Source organism: Plecotus auritus (assembly GCF_963455305.1).
Source record: "Plecotus auritus genome assembly, chromosome: 3".
In the NCBI taxonomy this organism is placed as follows: Eukaryota; Metazoa; Chordata; class Mammalia; order Chiroptera; family Vespertilionidae; genus Plecotus; species Plecotus auritus.
In genome coordinates, this window is record NC_137772.1 from 92,289,838 (window position 1) to 92,310,506 (window position 20,669).

At 38.7% G+C, this 20,669-nt stretch overlaps 1 protein-coding gene across 6 annotated transcripts in view; it reads left to right on the forward strand.

Moving 5' to 3' along the window:
- The window catches only part of RB1 (RB transcriptional corepressor 1), a 228,465-nt gene that overhangs the window by 183,146 nt on the left and 24,650 nt on the right, over positions 1-20,669 (forward strand). For all 6 annotated transcript variants that reach the window (XR_013960129.1, XM_080660113.1, XM_080660114.1 and 3 more), the window contains one exon: positions 19,230-19,348. Coding sequence is in view for 5 of the 6 variants with exons in the window: in XM_080660113.1 (XP_080516239.1) it covers positions 19,230-19,348 (119 nt within the window). In the remaining variant the exon portion in view is untranslated. The remainder of the gene's footprint in view (positions 1-19,229; positions 19,349-20,669) is intronic.

The following is a 20,669-nucleotide window of genomic DNA, read 5'->3' on the forward strand; positions in this document are numbered from 1 at the left end:
GACCGGAAGGACTGACTACAAAAGGCCTTCTTTAAAGCCCAGACTTTTGTTGTTGTTTTTAGTTAAACAAAAGTGGACTGTTTCAGCCTGACCCAAAAAAGGTTGCTGGATTATCATTCTAATTATATAGGTGATAAATAGGCAAGGCACATTAAAATTTTTTTTCTGCTTATGTTATCTTTTTCTCTGGGTATGCAAATACCTATTTGTTTATTCAATAGCAAATATTTACTGTATGCCAAGTGCTCTTCTAGATGCTAGTAATATAGCAGTGAATGAAATGAAATCCCTGAGCTTATGTTTTTATTTGGGGGAGAAAGGCGATCAATAAATAAACAACTATTCAGTTGCTCGTATGGTGATAAGTTCTCTGAAGAAAAATACGTATTGGAGGGAAAGTGGGATGTTTTGAATAGAGAGTTCTAGAAAGGGCTTGTTGATAAGGGGACATTTGAACAGAGACTTGAAAGAAGTGAAGGAATGAACCATGTGGATAACTCAAGGAATTAGCCTTTAACTAATAAACAATCTTTTAAAAGGTCGTCTTCAATCTGTATTTCCAGCCTCATCTTCCATAACTTTACTCACCAGATTCATGTCCCCAAGATTTTTATGGCAGTTGGAAATATCTAAATGGTGTTTCAAATAGATAAAATTCTGTGTCTACTTCGGATTTTTGTTTTGCATGACACCTCATAAACTGGGAATTTTTTTGTTTGTTTTTGGCTACTTGATAGTGTTCTTCAAACTAAGTACTCCCAGGATGGTACCTATCTATCATTAAAAAGGAGACACAGATCAATAGTTCCATTTCAAGTCAGATCCCACCCTGACTTCTGCCTCCCTGTGACTTTTTTAGGTTTTTCTTTTACTCCTTGATGCTTTGTCTAGTACCCTATTAACTCAAGGGACTTAATGTTTTTCTCCTGAGTTCAGTTTCCCAGGTAGCAGTGACATCTGAGTCTATATCAACTGACTTCCTTGTCTTCTGGAATTATTTATCCTTGAATAAGCATCTAGGACCTTAAAGGTACTTATATTTCACTAGGGGCCCAATGCACAAATTCGTGCACCCTGAAAGGAACTGTTGGCTGCGAGGCTGCAGTGGGTACAAGGAAGGTTCTTGGCCCATCCTCCATGCCCCCACCTGGCCCCTCTTGCCGCAGCCCCGCTCCCGCTGCTCCCACATGCTTATGGCACCAGCCCCGCTCGCACCTGATCGTGGTGCAGAGCGATTGGGGCCTGCGCCATCAGCAGGTGCGAGCAGGGCTGGTGCCATCAGTGGGTGCGAGCAGTGGCTGCTGCCCCAATCGCCCCTCAGGAGCAGGGGGAAGTGGAGAAGCCTTGAGGGGCGATCGGGGCCAGCAGCCGCTGCTCACACCCACTGATGGTGCCGAGCGATTGGGGCCAGCGCCAGCAGCAGGTGCAAGTGCCTGGCAGGACCGCAGCACACAGGAGCAAGAATTTTTTGTAACCACCAGAGGCTCACCCCGATAACAGCCTGCCTTGGTCTGGCGCCCCCGCTCACTTGCTCCACCATCCCACTTCAGCCGATGCCCACCATGTTCCACGCTCTGCTGCCTGCTGCCACCGCCTGCCACGTTCTGCGTGAGCCCCATGGTGGTCAGTGAATGTCATAGTGACCGGTTGTTCGGTTGTTCCATCATTCGGTCTATTTGCATATTAGAGTTTTATATATAGAGATTTGTCTTTTCTCCATGATAATATGGTATCCTAATTTTGAATCTACCTTCAGATTCTTGTCATCGTGTCTGTCCAGAGTCAACTTTTAGCTTTGCTCTCATTTTCTGACATGACCATTACCCAGCCTTACTGGTACCTGGAACCATGACTTCACTTTTCTCTAAGCCAACTCCACTAACTTTCTAAGCGCATATGAAATCATTCTATGAGGTCTGTTTTAAAAATTATTTTACTAGGAATAAGTGTTTATTTATAATGTAGGAGAGAGATTAATGTTCTTCAAGAACAATAATAAGAAAAATATAAAAAATAAGGAAAAAAGCTATCTTTATTATTTTAATAAATCAGCTATTTATAGTTTTCCAATTTTTTAATATATGTTTTTATTCAAATACAATTAATATCTATAATAATAAAAGCATAATATGCTAAATAGATGGGACACCCTTCCGGACGACCTTCTGGACGAAGCCAGGGCTGCAAGGGCCGAGGCAAGCCACTGCAGCTGCGAGGGCCAAGCCCCTTGCATGAATTTTGTGCATGGGGCCTCTGGTAACATATTAGTTTCAGGTGTCCAACATGATTCGAGATATATATATATATATTAGGTAAGATATCCACCACTATATATATATATATATATATATATATATATATATATACACCTAATAAAAGATAAACATGCAAATTAACCATCACTCCGCTACACCCACCAGCCAATCAGGAGTGATATGCAAATTAACCCAACAAAGATGGAAGTTAATTTGCATACACAGGCGCATAGCGACCGGGGGCGGGCGGGATGCTTTCATCGTTGCCACGGTGATGACGCAGGCATTCCGCCCCACCCCCGGTCTCTCAGGGCCTCTGGGCAGCATGGGAAGGTGGGGCCGGAGCAGAAAGAGGCGGCTCTGGGGCTGGGCCAGAGTGGAAAGGTGGTGCTGGCAGCCAGGGAAAGGAAGGCCCATTCTAGCATGAATCTTCGTGCATTGGGCTTCTAGTATATATATATTATACATACACACTATATTGATATATGATTACTATAGTAAGTTACTATCCACCACCATATGCTGTTACAACATTTTTTTCTTGAGATGAGAACTTTTAAGATTTATTCTTTTAGCAACTTTCAAATATACAATACAATATTATTAAATACTAGAGGCCCGGTGCATGAAATTCATGCACTGGGGAGGGTGTCCCTCAGCCCAGCCTGCACCCCCTCCAATCTGGGACCCCTCGGGGGATGTCCAACTGCAGGTTTAGGCCCAATCCATGGGCCTAAACCTGCAGTCGGACATCCCTCTCACAATCCGGGACCACTGGCTCCTAACCGCTCACCTGCCTGCCTTATTGCCCCCTAACTGCTCCCTTGCTGGCCTGATTGACACCTAACTGCTCCTCTGCCAGCCTGATTGCCCCCAACTACTCTCCTCTGGTGGCCTGATCACCCCCAAGGCTTTTATTAATATAGATATGACCCTTCACAGAAAATTTTACTAACCCTGCTTTACAATAAGGGCTTGACGATTGAATCTTGGGACCAGACACCAAGATTTCCTTTCTTTGAATAGTGGAGGGAATAATTATCTTGTCTTTAAGTTGCCCTGAAATTAAAATGAGATAATGACTTAGAAAAGTATAAAAGCACCATATAAAGACAACTGTCTTTTTCATGTACTGAAAAGACAATAAAGTGGTAAAATGAAAAACACTATTTTAATTCTCCCCCTTCCTTCCTTTAAAGCCTTTATTTAAACTTTGAAATTTATAAAAATTTCACTCCAATTTTTCATTTCTTTACATTCAATATTATTTTGTATTGGTTTCAGGTTTTATATTAGTTACAGAATAGTGGTTAGACAATCATATACTTTACAAAGTGTTCCCCGATATTTCCAGTACCCACCTGGCATCATACCATCGTTACAGCACTATTGACTATATTCCCTATTTAAGTGACAATGGGTTTACAGGTTCCTTCCATTCTTTTGTGTTGTTCGCCTTTCCTTTTCTTTCTTACTTCTTCCCTCATTTTCCTTATATAGTATCTCAACTGGCCATCAAAGCTCAGTGAAGGCACTGGGACATTCTTAATCCATTTTACAGACCAGGAAACTGAGGCCAATTCCAGTTGGCTGTGGAACTGGACTCAGCCACAGGGAGCCCTCAGAGCCATGCTCTCTGCCCTTCCTAAGGGGCAGCCGCCGGACAAACAGAACAAACATTTTCGTCAGGCTTCCGAGCCTCTTTCTCAAGCACCTCTTCATTGCGGACACTCCACATTCTTTCCTCTTCCCGGCCCCCGGCCCCCATTCTTTACTGACCCCTTCTCCGGAGCAGGTGGAAGGCTTCGCACTCACCGCCAAGGCATGCTTTGCCCTGGGGCAGGGCGGCACGGGCTTGCTTTTGGGCCAAGGCGGGAGCAGGAGTGGCTGCCTCTGAAGTGCGAAGGCTGCCTGGGCGAGGCTGGTGAGCACTGGGAACTTCTCTGAATCACGTCAGTCAGTCTGGTACCCTGCAGTGCCGCACCCCTCCACTGAGGTGGCACCGCCCCTCAACCCCTGCCTCAGGGCTGCGGGTCCTTGCCCCTCCGCCCGGGCGTCCTTCCATGCCCTTTGATCCCTGGCCTGGCCCACCCGCGTCTTGGGGCCACTGCAGAACCTCCTCTCTCTGCAGGTGAGGCAGATCCCTGACCTTGGTCTCCACGAAGCTGTGAATCTGTGACCAGAGGCCCGGTCTGGGTCTCAGCATTCCCATGCCTGCGATGTTCCCAGGGCCTGGCCGCGCCTCTCTGGGCAGCGATGTTCCCGGGGCCCCCACAGGAGTGGCTAAGGAGGCCCAGCTGCTCCTCCCCGGGGCTGCGATGTTCCCGGGGCCCCACGGGAGTGGCTAGGTGGGCTGCTGCCCCTCCTGGGGCCTGCGATGAACCCCGAACCCTGGGGTGGCATCTGGTGCTGCCCACCCCACCTCCCTGGCCAGATGGACTGGTACCTTGTGGGCGGTGTCTGGTGCTGCCCCCCATGGACCCGGACCCCCAGGAGCGGGCCATGGCTCTGCCCACCCGCCTGCGTATGCAAATTAACCGCCATATTTGTTGGGTTAATTTGCATACTCTGACTGGCTGTGGGCATAGCAGAGGTACGGTCAATTACATGTTTCTCTATTATTAGGTAAGATAGTTACCATGCTGTACATTACATCCCTGAGGCTTATAACTGGAAGTTTGCACCTTTTGACTCCCTTAACCCATTTTGGCTGCTTTCTACCTCCTGCCTCTGGCAACCACCAATTCATTGTATCTATGAGTTCAGGGGTCTTGTTTTGTTTTTATTCCTCATATAAGTGTGATCATTCCATGCATGTCTTTCTCTTTCTGACTTATTTTACTTGTTGCAAATGGCCCAATCTCCTTTTTTATGGCTGAATAATATTCCTGTGTGTCTCTGTGTGTGTACATGTGTGTACCACATTCTTTTTCTGTTCATCCATCACTTGACACCTAGATTCTAGGTTTAATTTAAGTTTTTGCTATTATGCTTACACTAAAGGCTGGTGCACGGATTCATGCACCAGTGGGGTCCCTCAGAGTGGCCTGCGGGGATCCAAGGAGGAGCCACTCCGCTCATTCTGGCCCTGCTCATCCCAGTCAGCTGAGCGGCGCTTTTGCTGTGGGAACGCACTGATCACCAGGGGGCAGCTCCTACGTTGAGCATCTGCCCCGTAATGGTCAGTGCACATCATAGTGACGGTTGACCAGTCGTTTGGTCGTTGGGCTGTTCAGTCCCATAGGCTTTTAGATAGATGATAGATAGGTAGGTAGGTAGGTAGATAGATAGATAGATAGATAGATAGATAGATAGTTGAAATTAGATAGTATCTTTAAGGTTTGGAAGGAAACACTGGTTTTTCTTTTTACTATATGCTCTTAGATAAGAACACTTTCTACTATATCTTTTAAACTGCCTTGCCATACATTTCTTGCATGTTTCATACATTTTTTTTATTGATGACTACTATTTTATAGTGTAGAAGTACTATAGTTTGTTTAACCATACACATACTGAAGACTATCTAATTGGATAGTTTGTGATGGTTTTTTAATTTTCTTTATTTTTTTTACAATTACAGTTAACATTCAATATTATATTAGTTTAAAGTATACCGCATAGTCGTTAGACATTTATATAATTTACGAAGTGATTTCCCCCATAAGTCTGGTACCCACCTGGTATCATACATAGTTATTAAAATATTGTTAACTATATTGCTTATGCTTTATATCCCCATGACTTTTGTAACTGCCAATTTATACATTTATTTATTTATTTGTTTGTTTATTTATAAATCTTTATTGTTGGAAACATTACATATGTCCCCTTTTCCCCCCATTGACATCTTCTAGCCTGCCTCTATCGCCCCCCAACCAGGCCTTCACCACCCTATTGTCTTTGTCCATGTGTTATGCTTATATGCATACAAGTACTTTGGTTGATCACTTCCCACCCACCCACCCCTTCCTCCTTTCCCACTGAAATTTCTCAGTCTATTCCTTGCTTCCATGTCTCTGGAGCCACTCCATTCATCAATTTATTTTGTTCATTAGATTTCACATATGAGTGAGATCATGTGATACTTGTCTTTCTCTTACTGGCTTATTTCACTTAGAATAATACTCTCCAGGTCTCTCAATGCTATCTCAAAGGGTAAGAGATCCTTCTTTTTTACTGCTGCTTAGTATTCATGGTATCTTCCTTCTCTTCCCTTCTGTTCCTAGTTTGCAGAGGTATTTTATATTTATTTTTAAAGTATGTTTTTATTGATTTCAGAGAGGAAGGGAAAGGGAGAAAGGGATAGAAACATCAATGATGAAAGAGAATCATTGATAGGCTGCCTCCTGCACACCCCACACTAGGGATCGAGCCCGCAACCCGGGCATGGAATTGAACCATGACCTCCTGGTTTATAAGTCACTGTGCAACCACTGAGTCCTGCTGACCAGGCTGTACCACAGCTTTTTTATCCACTCATCTACTGAAACGCACTTGGGCTGTTTCCAGGTCTTAGTGATTGTAAATTCTGCTGCTATGAACATAGGGGTGCATACATTCTTTCTGATAGGTGTTTCAGGTTTCTTAGGATATATTCCTAGAAGTGGGATCACTGGACAAATGGCAGTTCCATATTTAATTTTTTGTGGAAACTCCATATTGTTTTCCATAATGGCTGCACTAGTCTGCATTCTTACCAGCAGTGTGTTAGGGTTCCCTTTTCTCCACATCCTAGGCAGCACTTGCCTTTTGTTGATTTGTTGATGGTAGCCATTCTGACAGGTGTGAAGTGCTACCTCATTGTCATTTTAATTTGCATCTCTCTGATGATCAGTGACTTTGGGCATGTTTTCATATGTCTCTTGGCCATCTGTATGTGCACTTCGGAGAAGTATCTAGCTCCTTTGTCCATTTTTAAATTGGATTTTTTTGTCTTCCTTTTGTTAATTTGTATGAATTCCTTATATATTTTGGATATTAACCCCTTATCAGATATATTATTGCCAGATATGTTCTCCCATACAGTGGGCTACCTTTTCATTTTGTTGATGGTTTCTTTTGCTGTGCAGAAGCTTTTTATTTTGATGTAATCCTATTTGTTTTCTCTTTAGTTTCCTTTGCCCTACAAGATGTATCTGTAAATATATCGCTCTGAGAGATGTCTGATATTTTGCTGCCTATGGTTTCTTCTAGGATTTTTATGGTTTCACGACTTATATTTAAGTCTTTCATCCATTTTGAATTTATTCTTGTTGTATGGTGTAAGTTGGTGGTCTAGTTTCATTCTTTTGTTATGTATCTGTCCAATTTTCCCAACACTGTTATTGAAGAGACTGTCTTGAATCCATTGTACGTTCTTGCCTCCTTTATCAAATATTAATTGAGCATAATGGTTTGATTTCTGGGGTCTCTGTTCTGTTCCATTGATCTATATGCTGTTCTTGTGCCAGTACCAGGCTGTTTTGATTATGGTGGCTTTGTAGTATAACTTTATATCTGGTATTTTGATTCCGCTGTGTTCTCCTTTCTCAAGATTACTGCAGCCATTCGGGGTCTTTTTTGGTTCCATACAAATTTTTTGAGTATCTGTTTGAGATCTGATTTTATTTATTTGGGTCCTCTCTCTTTGTTTCTTGATGAGTCTGGCTAACGGTTTATCAATCTTGTTTATCTTTTCAAAGAACCAGCTCTTGGTTTCATTGATCTTTTGTATTTTTTTTCTCTATGTCATTTATTTGTGCTCTAATCTTTTATTATTTCATTCTACTTACTCTGGGCTTTTTTTCTTGTTCTCTTTCTAATTCTTTAAGTTATAGGGTTAAATAGTTTATTATTATTTTTTCTTGTTTTTTGAGGTAGGGCTATGAACTTCTCTCTTAGGACTGCTTTAGCTGTGTCCCAGATATCTTAGGTTGTTGTGTGTTCATTTTCATTTGTTTCCAGGACATTTTTTATTTGTTGATCTCATTAGTAACACATTCATTGTTTAATAACATACTATTTAGCCTCCAGTGTTTAAATGTTTTTGAGTGTTTTTGTTTCTGTAGTTTATTTCTAATTTCATTCCACTGTGATCTGAGAAGATGCTTGATATGATTTCAATCTTCTTGAACTTATAGAGACTTGTTCTGTGTCCTAACATGGTCTGTCTTTGAGAATAGCCCATGTGCACTTGAGAAGAATGTATATCCTTTGGAGTGAAATGTTCTATAAATGTCAAAGCCATCTGATGCAGTGTGTCATTTAGAGTCACTGTTTCCTTGTTAATTTTTTGTCTGGAAGATGTATCCAGTGAAGTCAGCGTGCGTGTTAAAGTCCCGTACTATGACTGTATTACTATCAATCTCTCCCTTAACATTCTCCAGAAGTATTTTTTATAAACTTAGGTGCTCCTATATTGGGTGCATATATGTTTACCAGGGTTATATCCTCTTGTTGGAGCTTTCCCTTTAATATTATGTACTGACCTTTGTTGTCTCTTATAATGGCCTTCATTTTGAAGTTTATTTTGTTGGATATGAGTATTGCTACCCCAGCTTTTTTTTTTTTTTTTTTGCATTTGCATTTGCATGGAAATTTTTTTTCCATCCCTTCACTCTCATCCTGTGTTAGTCTTTTGTTTTGAGGTGATTAGATAGCATATAGTTTGGGAGTATATTTATATCCATTCAGCTACCCTATGTCTTTTGAGTGGAGCACTAAATTCATTTATATTTAATGTTATTATTGGTAAGTACTTATTTATTGCCATTTTAATTCCATATGCCTAGGTTTCTCTCTATATATTTCTTTTTCTCATTACAGCAGTCCCTTTAGCATTTCTTGCAATGCTGGCTTGGTGGTGATAAACTCCTTTAGCCTTTATTTATCTGGGGAGCTCTTTATTTCACCATATATTTTGAATGATGGCCTTGCTGGATATGGTAATCTTGGTTTCAGATTACCTTGAGTACCTCATGCTACTGATCACAGTGTATTGTCTTTGTAATGTATTTTTTAATTGGAATTGTCAGTATTTTGTTGAAGATTTTTGCATCTATGTTAATCAGGAATATTGGCCTATAATTTTTCCTTTTTTTTTTTTTTTTGTAACATCTTTATCTGATTTTGGAATTAGGGTAATGCTGGCCTTGTAAAATGAATTTGGAAGCCTTCCTTTCTCTTCAGTATTGTAGAAGGAAAGTTGTTAATTTTTGAATGTTTAATAAAGTTCACCTGTGAAGCCCTCTTGTCCAGCCAGAACTTTTAATTGTTGGGAGATTTTTTACTATTGTTTTGATTTTGTTAGTAGTTATCAGTTGGTTCAGACTTTGTTTCTTCTTTACTCAGTTATGGAAGATGGTATGTTTTAAGGAACTTATCTATTTCTCCTCTATTGTCTAGTTTGTTGACATAGAATTGTTCATTTGGTCAAAGACTTTTCTACTTTTATAATGGTTCTCTGCAAGCTCACTTCTCCAATGATTGAGATATGACTCTTGCTTAAAGTTTTTTCCAATGTTCATTCCATTGATAACTGCTGTCTCCATAATATGTACTCTGGTGATAATGGATAATCTTACGTATTTCTATGGTGTTAGTTGTCACTTTTATTTTATTCTGATTTTATTTATTTGGGTCTTTTTTTTTTTTCTTGATGAGTCTGTTTAAAGGTTTATCAATTTTATTTACTATCTTTTCAAAGAATCAGCCCTTGGTTACATTGATCTTTTGTAATTTTTTATACTCTATTTTATCTATTTCCACTGTGATCTTCATTTTTTCTTTCTACTAACTTAGGGCTTACTTTATTTTTTGTTTTTTAATTTTTAGTTCTTTTCATCGTAATGTTAGATTGTTTATTTGAGATTACTCTTGTTTCTTGCAGCAAGCCTGTATTGCTATGAATTTTCCTTTTAGAACTGCTTTGGCTTTGTCTCATAGATTTTGGGACTTTTTGGGACTGTTGTGTGTGCTTTTGAGTGTGTGTGTGTGTGTGTGTGTGTGTGTGTGTGTGTTTGATTTGTCTCACAGTATCTTTTAATTTCTTCCCTTATCTCATTTTTTAATTTTAATTTTAATTTTATTTATTTTTTACAGAGAGGAAGGGAGAGGTATAGAGAGTTAGAAACATCAATGAGAGAGCAATATCGATCAGCTGCCTCCTGCACACCACCTATGGGGATGTGCCTGCAACCAAGGTACATGCCCTTGACCGGAATCGAACCTAGGACCCTTCAGTCCACAGGTCAACACTCTATCCACTGAGCCAAACCGGTTAGGGCCCTTATCTCATTTTTAATCCATTCATTGTTTAGTGGCATATTATTTAGCTTCTATGTGTTTGTATGTTTTTCATTTTTTTCCCTTGTAATCGATATCTAGTTTTATACCATTGTGATTGGAGAAGATGCTTGGTAAGATTTCTTAAAGTTATTGAGGCTTATTTTGTGTTCTAACATTTGGTCTATCCTGGAGAATGTTCCATGTGTGCTTGAAAAGAATGTATATTCTGCTTGTTTGGGGTATAATTCTCTAAAAATAACAATTAAATCTTTTTGGTCTAATGTGTCATTTAAGGCCATTGTTTCCTTGTTAATTTTTCAGCTGTTTGATCTACCCATTGATGCTAATGTGTGTTAAAGTCTGCTACAATTACTGTTAATCTCTCCCTTTAAGTCCATCAATATTTCCTTTCTGTATTTGGGTTCTTCTAAATTGTATGCATAAATGCTTATAAGGCTGTATCTTCTTATAGGATTGATACCTTTATCATAATGAAATATTCTTATTTTCTCTTATTATAGCCTTTATTTAAAGTCTATTTTGGATGATGTAAGCTTTACTATTCCAGTTTTGTTGTTGTCATTCGTATGAAATTTCTTTTTCCATCTCTTTACTTGAATTCTGTGTGCCTTTCAGTCTGATGTGGTTCTCTTGTAGACAGCCCCTTGGCCCACCTCCACCTACCCCACCTCCCTTTTCCTCTAGCTTTCACCACACTGTTGTCTGTGGCTATGTGTTATACATAGATATGTGGATTATTTTTGCTTAATCCCTTCACTTTCTTTCATCCAGCCCCTAGTCCCTCTCCCCTCTGATAGCTGTTAGTCTGCTCCATGTATCCGTGCCTCTGTTTCTATTTAGTTCATCAGTTTATTTTGCTCATTAGATTTCATATATAAGTGATATCATAGGGTATTTGTCTCTCACTGACTGGCTTATTTCTCATAACATAATAATCTCCAGGTCCATCCATGCTGCTTTTTATGGCTGAGTATTGTTCCATTGTGTATATGGACCGCAGTTTTTTTATCTACTCATCTACTGATGGGCACTTGTGCTGTATCCAGATCTTGGCTATTGTAAATAATAACTTTAATGAACATAGAGGTGCATATATTCTTTCAAATTAATGTTTTGGGTTTCTTCAAATATAGACCTAAAAGTGGGATTGCTGGGTCAAAAGGCAGTTCCATTTTTAATTTTTTGAAGAAACTCCATACTGTTTTCCACAGTGGCTGCATCAAGTCTATATTTTCACCAACAGTACACAAAGCTTCCTTTTTCTCCACATTCTTGCCTGCACTTGTTTGTTGATTTATTGCTGATAGCCATTCTGACAGGAGTAAGGTGATATCTCATTGTGCTTTTAATTTGCATTTCTCTGATGATTAATATGTCTATTGACCATATGTATGTCCTCTTTGGAGAAGTGTCTATTCAGGTCCTTTGCTTATTTTTTAATTGGGTCTTTTGTCTTCTTGGTGTTGAATTGTATAAGTCTTTATATATTTTGTAAATTAACCCCTTGTCAGATGTATCATTGGTAATTATGTTCTCTCATTCAGTGGTTTGCCTTTTCATTTTGCTGATGGCTTATTTTTCTATGCAAAAACTTTTTAGTAAATTTAACCAAGCAGGTAAAAGACCTTACTTGCAAAATTATAAGGTTCTGAATTAAGAAATTGAGGAAGGTACAAATAAATGGAAGCATTTATATGTTCATGTTTAGGAAAAATTATTATCATTAAAATGTCCATACTATCCAAAGCAATCTACAGATTCAACACAGTTCCTATTAAAATACCAATGACATATCTCACAGATCTAGATAGAAAAAATATTCCAAAAATTAATATGGAACCACAAATGACCCTGAATTGCCTCAGCAATCTTGAGAAAGAATAACAAAGTTGGAGGTATCACACTACCTAATATCAATCAACCTGTACTACAAGGCCATAGTAATCAAAACAGCATGGTATTTGCACAAGAATAGGCATGTAGATCAGTGGAACAGAATAGAGAGCACAGAAATAAAACCACATGATTTAGGTCAGTTAATATTTGACAAAGGAGGCAAGAACATAAAATGGGGTAAAGACAGTCTCTTCAATAAATGGTGTTGGAAAATTGGACAGATGCATGTAAAAAAATGAAACAAGACCTCCAACTTATACCATATACAAGAATAAGTACAAAGTGGGTTAAACTTAAATGTAAGTCATGAAACCATAAAAAATTCTAAGAGAACAAAGGCAGTAACATTTCAGACATTTCTCATAGCAATATTTTTGCTGACATATCTCTCAGGCAAGGAAACAAAGGAAAAAATAAACAAATGGAACTATATCAATCTTTATTTGTCCTTTGATTCTAAATGATAGTATTGAGTATTTGAATAATCTTAGTTGTAGGTCCTTGCTTTCATCTCTTTGAATATTTTGTGCCAATCTTGCTGGCCTTCAAAGTTTCAATGAGAAATCACTTGAAAGTTTGATGGCAGCTCTTTTAGGCAGCTACTTTTTTCTTGCTGCTTTTACGATTCTCTCTTTTTCTTTAACCTTTGGCATTTTAATTATGATTTGTCTTGGTGTAGGCCTCTATGGGTCCATCTTTTTGGGACTCTGAGCTTTCTGGACTTGTATGTCTACTTCCTTCTTCAGGATATGGAAGTTTTCCATCATTATTTTTTCAAATAGGTTTTCAATTCCTGGCTCTCTCTCTTTTCCTTCTGGCATTCCTATGATGCAACTGTTGTCATGCTGGATGTTGTCCTAGTCAACTATCATCATTTTTTAAAATCCTTTTTTCTTGTACCCATTGGGTGTTTTTTGTCCAAATCATCGATACAGTCTTCTGCTTTATTTGATCCACTGTTTTTTTTTTCTAGTATATTCTTTAGTTTAATTATTGTATTCTTTATTTCTGACTAGTTCTTTTCTATTGTTTCTCATTGTTTTTGTATGTTTATTGTCTCTTTGTTGAAATCCTTACTGAGTTCTTCTATTCTTCTCCTACGTTCATTGAGCATCTTTATAACCAGTGTTTTGAACTTTATATCTGGTACACTGCTTGTCTCTATTTGTTTAGTCCTTTTTTTGGAGTTTTTTCCTGTTCTTTCATTTGGGACATGATTTTTGTCACCTCATTCTTGTTTGCCTCTCTATGCTTGTTTCTGTGTATTAGGGAGATCTGCTACTTTTCCCAGTCATGGCAGGGTGGCCTTATTTATTTATTTATTTATTTATTTATTTATTTATCATTTTTATTTATTATTTTTTTAAATAAGTCTTTATTGTTGAAAGTATTACATATGTCCCCTCCCCCCCCCCCCCTGATTAACCCCCTCCAGCCCACCCCTGACCCTCACTCCAGGCCTTCATCACCATCTGTGTCCATGGGTTATGCATATATGCATACAAGGTCTTTGGTTGATTAGCTCCCCCCCCACCCCACCCCCACCTTACCTCTGAGATTCCACACTCTGTTCCATGCTTCCATGTCTTTGGATCTACTCCGTTCATCAGTTTACTTTGGTAATTAGATTCCACATATGAGTGAGATCATGTGATACTTGTCTTTCTTTGACTGACTTATTTCACTTAGCATGGTGGTGGTCTTATTTAGTCAATATCCTGTGAGGCCCAGTGGCAGTCTCACTGGACACCTGAGCTAGGTGCCCCAGGAGTGTTCCTTGTGTCGGTTGTGTATGCCTTCCTCTTGTAGGTGGGCCTTGATTGCTGTTGGCTCATCAGTGTTTGGGGTTGACCCTTAGGCTGACTGGCTGTGAGAATCAGCTACAACCACAGTGTACAAGGTGCATGTGGGGGCTGACCCCACAGAACACAGTATTTGCCTCACTAAGGTCTGGTGCCTACTGATACATCTTTGGATGTCCCACTGTGGAGCTAATCAAGGGGTAGTCCTATTGCAGTCTGAAGCCAGCCACCAAATATGTTGGTTCTGGGGCCTCTTGGAAGGGTCTCAGATCCAGGCCAAGATAAGCCACAGTCTATACCTTGCCCAAAGCCAACTGGTATGAGCTACAAAGTGATTGACAGTTGGTAGCTGCCTGTGCTGGACATAGAGACATGTAAAGGAGGCCATGCTGCAAAGCAAGGCGGGCTGCCACCAGTGCCAGGTCTGGGTCTGCTGAGCAAGAGGCACGGGATGCGCGGAGGCCAGCCACCACCAGCCTGGAGTCTGTGTACCCTCTGAGAGTTTTTAGGAAAGTCTGCAGATAGCAATCTGAGGCTGTCTGCCTGTGAAGAAGAGCTGCTGTAAGAGGCTTGGACAGTTCATCATTTGGGTGGGGCAGGGTCTCTGTGGCTAGGTTAATGTAGATTCAGATTTGGCCCCCATCTACACCTACAGTCTGTGTGACAGTAGGGCTCCACAGAGGAACAATGGCGGCTGCCCCTCCAACACTCGCCTTGAAGCCACACAGTTTGGTTTCTCCCCATAGTGCCTGGTACATTTCCATCTTTGGAGCTTTGGGTGAGTGTGAGTGAGTCTGTGTGCAGACCCAGTAAATGGATGCCTGGCTTTCCAGTAGCCCTCCATCTCTCCCAAACAGAGTTCCTCCTGATTTTCACAGCCAGATGTTGTGGGAACTCCTCTTCTTGGCACTGGTACTCTGGGCTGAGGATCCCTGTATGGGGCTGGGACCCCTCACTTCTCAGGTGGACCTCTGCCACCAAGATATCCCTCCTGATTCTCAACTGCCACACGTGAGTGTGGTACCAGCCCGTTTTTCATCTCTGCCCTCTTATCAGTCTCGACATGGTTTCTTCTTTATATCTTTAGTTATAGGAATTTGGTTCATCTGGTCTTTAGATGGTTCTCCAGAGTGACTGTTCTGTAATTTAGCTATAATTGTTGTGAGTGGTCATGGAAGGAGGTGAGCATAGCGTTTAACTGCTCTGCTATCTTGACTGGAAGTCAGTCTGGCTTGTTTTTTTACTCATTGGGTTTTGAGAATTCTTTATATCTTCTAGATACTGGTCTTTTGTTTAGTATATAGTTTACAAATGATTTTTTTTAGTAGATTCTTTTTTTATCCTCTCCACATTGTCTTTCTCATAGGAAAAGTTTTTTATTTTGACAAAGTCTAGTTTATCAGGTTTTTTGGTTTTTTTTGTGTTGTTTTTTTTATGGATCATGTGTTAGTGTCAACTCTAAGAACTCTAGGTCCTGAAGACTCCCCTGTGCTTTTAAAAAAAGTTTTATAGCTTTATTTTTTGTTTTTAAGTCTATGGTCTATTTCAGTTTATTTTTGTACAAGGTTCATTCATCTTCTTTCTTTTTTCCTCTCTCTCTCTCTCTCCTCTCTCTTTTCTTGCCTATAGATATTAAGTTGTCTCAGCACCATTTTTTGTAAAGCCTATTCCCTTTCCATTAATTTGTTTTTGTACTTTGTTAAAAAGGGAACAGAGATAGGTGAGACAAATAGATGTAGGATTTAAACTAACCATATTAATATGTTAAATGTAAGTGGTCTAAACACCCCAATTAAAAGAGAGATTAAATTAAACTGGGAAAAAATTAATTTCTCATGCTATCTACAAGAAACCGATTTGAAACATAAAGACATAAATAAGTTAAAATAAAAGCATGAATCAAAAGATTAGGTGCCTAGATGGAAGTGAGAATAATTCTAAGATTTGTATTGTGGGTGATTAGGTAGTTGATAACACAGTTAACCAAAGAGGATTTTGAAAGGGTCATAGCTGATTAGTGATGAGGGTAATGAATTCATGTTAATGTTTGATCATATTAATATTTGAAATGTTTGCCATATGTACATAGATGCAGACCTGAGGTCTCTAGTTGGAAATAATAGATCTGAAACTTAAAAGAGTAGTTGTAGTCATAAATGTAGACTTAGGAGTAATATAGGTATAATTAAAACCATGATAGTGGCCCAACCATACATATTGGCAAGAGGATCCTAAGGAATATCAATATTAAAGAAGTAGTGAAGTTAATAGGAAGAACTGTCAGAAAGGTCAAGGCCTGCCCCAAATTTCTATTCTAATTTCCATTTGCAAGGCAAAATGGTCTCATAATGATTTGGCTTAGAATAGTACAAAAACATTTCCTGTAATGTAAGTCCAATAACAATTCTTAAAATACCCAGAAAACAATAGCAATTCCTGTCTTCCACTTTCCCTATTGTTAATTTTTCTGCTAGCACTGGACACCTTGTACTAGCACTGGACACCTTGTTGGATGACCAAATTCTCTTTTAAGATCACCTTGGCCTAAATAGCCTTTTAAGTCTTTTACTCTCTGGAGAAGTTCATGCTTGCTTTAGAAATGTATTTAATTATGATAGATGTAGAATAGGCGTGTAGCTTCTACTTTTTCTATACATATTACTTATTCATTGTAATTTATACTAATCTTGATGACAGAGTCTGGTTTCCTTCACAAGATTAAGTGGCAAAATAGAGTGGAATATTGTCCAAAGAATGATTATACTGACAGTTAATTTAAGTAGATACATAATGACATGAGACAGCTTGGCTGAGTCCAAGAGAAAACTGCTGTCTTAGTCTGGATGGAAACAATGCTACAGATATGAATACATAAATTTTCAAAAATTAAACATACCATTAAATATTTTCTTTACAGTTAAAAAAAAATTAGTTGCTCTATCATTATCTATTCTGTGTAAGAAATTTTCCTTATCTTCCACAATTTCTTAAGATCAGGAATCTGGGGGTGGCTTTATGGTTTTGGCTCTGATTCTCTCAGAAGAGATCCTCAAGTTTGCAACCAAGGCTGTAGTCAGTTTAAGGCCTTATTGGAATTGGAGAATCTGCTTCCAGGTTCACTCAGATGAATGTTGGTAGCCCTCATTTCTTCAACTGGCTGTTGGCCAGAGACTTCATTTGTTTGCCAAGTGAACTTCTCAAGAGTGCTCAGTACATGGCAGCTGTTTTTCCCCAAAGCAAGAGATCCTAGAAAGAGAAAGTGCCTAAGATGGAAAATGCAAGTTTTTATAAGCTGATCTTAGAAATGACATACCATCATTCCTGCTGTATGCCATTGACAACACAGACGAACTTTGGTACAGTATAGGAGGGGTCTATATAAGGGTGGTAAGTACCTAGTGGCAGGAATTATTGGGGTTATCTTGGAGGCCAGCAGCCACAGTTGATATTTAGTATCAGTTAGAAAGCAAATTATATTATCAGTTTTCTTCTTTTGCTTTGCTGTACTTAATTTAACCCATGATATGACTATGTTATATAACATTCTGGAAATATTTATTGAATGTTCATTATATAGGAGGCACTGAGATTTTAAGAACTCTCGAAAGTCCTTCCTGGTTCCTGTTAGTCACCTGCTTAAAATCCTTCATTGAGTTTACCTCTCATTCTTTCTTTGCTATGCAATCTATGTTTTACTTTATGCTACAAATTATTTTAGTATTAAGAGTTTATGCCCCAGGTGGTGGTTCTGAGTACTTTGCACTTATTATCTTATTTACTTGTCAAAACAATCCTATGTGGGTTACAAGTGAGCTATGTGAAATTTTTCTGGCTTATTTTACTTAAAATAACTTTTTTCTTTAGGACTCAAATCAAGTATAACCTCTTCCAGGAAGTCTTCATTTGGATTAGTTGTCCCTCTCTTGATTTGTATGGCACCCTGTGCAACGTATCACTCTGTACTGAGATTTTTAAACCATTTATTTCCTTCATTGGATTAGAAACTATAGCCCACCTTTCTTCACTTGTAAAATGACAATGGAAAAAAATAGTACTTTTCTCCTAGAGTTTGTTGTGAGAATGAAATAAAAGTACTTGATGCTATTCTCGGTAGTCAATGTGTTATTGATAAGCTCTCCGAAACCAGAATTTTAAATTACTGATTCAATTATTTAATAGTTTGTAGGATTATTGAGGTTATATTATTTCTTTTTTTATTGAGTTTTGCTCATTTATATTTTTGTGGAATTGTCCACTTGATGTAAGTTTTCTAATATATTGATATAAAATTATTCATAACAATTCCCTATTATCTTTCTAATCTTTTTTATGAAGGTACCACTTTTTGTTGTTAATACTCTTTATCTGTCTCTTTTTCTTAGTCAGTGTTACTGCTAGTTTATTTCATTTTATTATTTCAAATAACCGATTATTAGGTATGTTGATCAAACTGTATTTTATCTTTTTCTTCAGTTTCATTAAATTCTGCTCATATAGTTACATAGTTACTATTTCCTTCTTTTTACCTTCTTAGGTTTTTTTCTGTCTTTTTTTTCTAACTTAAAATTTCTTTACTAATATAAACATTTAAAGATATACATTTTCTTAATCCTTTTATTTTATAGTACTAAAATTGGCACTTGGTATTCTCAAAGTGGAAAACAAGTTCTCATTCTGAGTGCGGCTGGTGTGGCTCAGTGATTGAGCATCAACCTGTGAACCAGGAAGTCAGTTCGATTCCCAGTCAGGGCACATGCCCAGGTTGCAGGCTCAATCCCCAGCTGATCAATGATTCTTTCTCATCATTGATGTTTCTATCTCTCTCTCTCCCTCTTTCTTCCTCTTTGAAATCGATAAAAATATTTTTTTAAAAAATCTCATTCTGACTTCTAAATTAGTGCTCACCATGTCAAAAATATTATTTTGATATGTAAATGGGAAAATCATACTTACCAATGTTGTTTTAATATCATCTTGTTTCATATAGGATTCACCTTTATTTGATCTTATTAAACAAACAAAGGACCGAGAAGGACCAGGTGACCACCTTGAATCTACTTGTACTCTCAACCTTCCTCTCCAGAATAATCACACTGCAGCAGATATGTAAGTAGAATATATGTTGTGTTATCTATTCGACCTACAAATGGATTTGAGCATAGTATAATGTGAGATACTATATAGTAAAGCTGTAGGGAACAGAATTTTGAATAAGACTTTGTTGCTTTCAAGAAGAAGGAATATAGAATGCATGACTCAAATAAAGGTCATATAATTAAGGCGGTACAAAATGCTACCGAAATCACTCAGGTTTGGTGTAATGAGGACAGTTTTCATGGCAAAGATACCAATTTAATAGGCCTTAGAGATTGAATAGGATTTCAACATGTAAACTGGAGAGGATGGAGGAGACAGAAAAGTGTTCCACGAGTCAGAAATGGCATGAATTCCAAAGCTTAATAGCCAGGAAAGCAGGAAACATTTTACAGGGAGTTTAGATCAGTGCATTTGGAGTGAAGCATGGGATAGGCACAGGGACTAGTGTGGCGTATGAGATTAAAACAGTTGATTAGTGTATGATAATGATGGAAGAAGAAAGCAATAGCTAACATTTACTGAGGGTTCACTATGTGCTGAACAGTTGCCTAAGTACTTCAGATTCTTTCTTTTTTTCCCATTTAATCTTCCTAACAGCCCTGTAAGGTAGCAGATACTGCTACCAGCCTCAGTTACCTATAAAATAGGAATTAGAGCAATAAGGTAACTTGCCAAAAATCCACAGAAATCAAACCCAAGCAATCTGACTCCAAAGCCCATGTTCTTAAACATTCTAGATGCACTGCTTTTCATAGAAATGTACCTAATGTTATGTTTCTGTTGAGTTCTGTTTAAGCGTTGATATTACAGTGTTCCCTGATTAGTGCAGGCACTATTTTCCAGAGATGTTGTTTCCCTGCTAGTTTGTATTTCTAGAATATGGAGCCTCTGCCTTCACATAAATTTGTTTGCTAGGTAATGCATTAATATAAGTAAGTCAAGCCTTATCTTTTTCTTTCATGTAACAAAGCAGTTGTCAAGAATTGTTCTAGCAGTAGGAATACAGAGGTGAATAAGGTAGACTAGATCCTTCCCCTCACAGAGCTTACATTCTGGAGGAAGGAAACAGTGAACATGTCAACTAATACATGGGATGATTTTAGAATACAGTAAGTTCTGTAATGAAAATAGTAAGAGCATGGTGAAAGAAAGAAAATAAGAGGGATAGAATGTTTAGGGGAGCTTTCTCTGATGAAGTTTGGCCTGAGACTCAAGGACAAGTGGATGCTGGCCAGGCAAAAATCTGCATGGTGTGCATTCCAGACAGAGCAGACAGCAAGTGCAGTGGCCCTAGAGCAGATCAAACTTAGCTGGTCTGAGGAACAGAAAG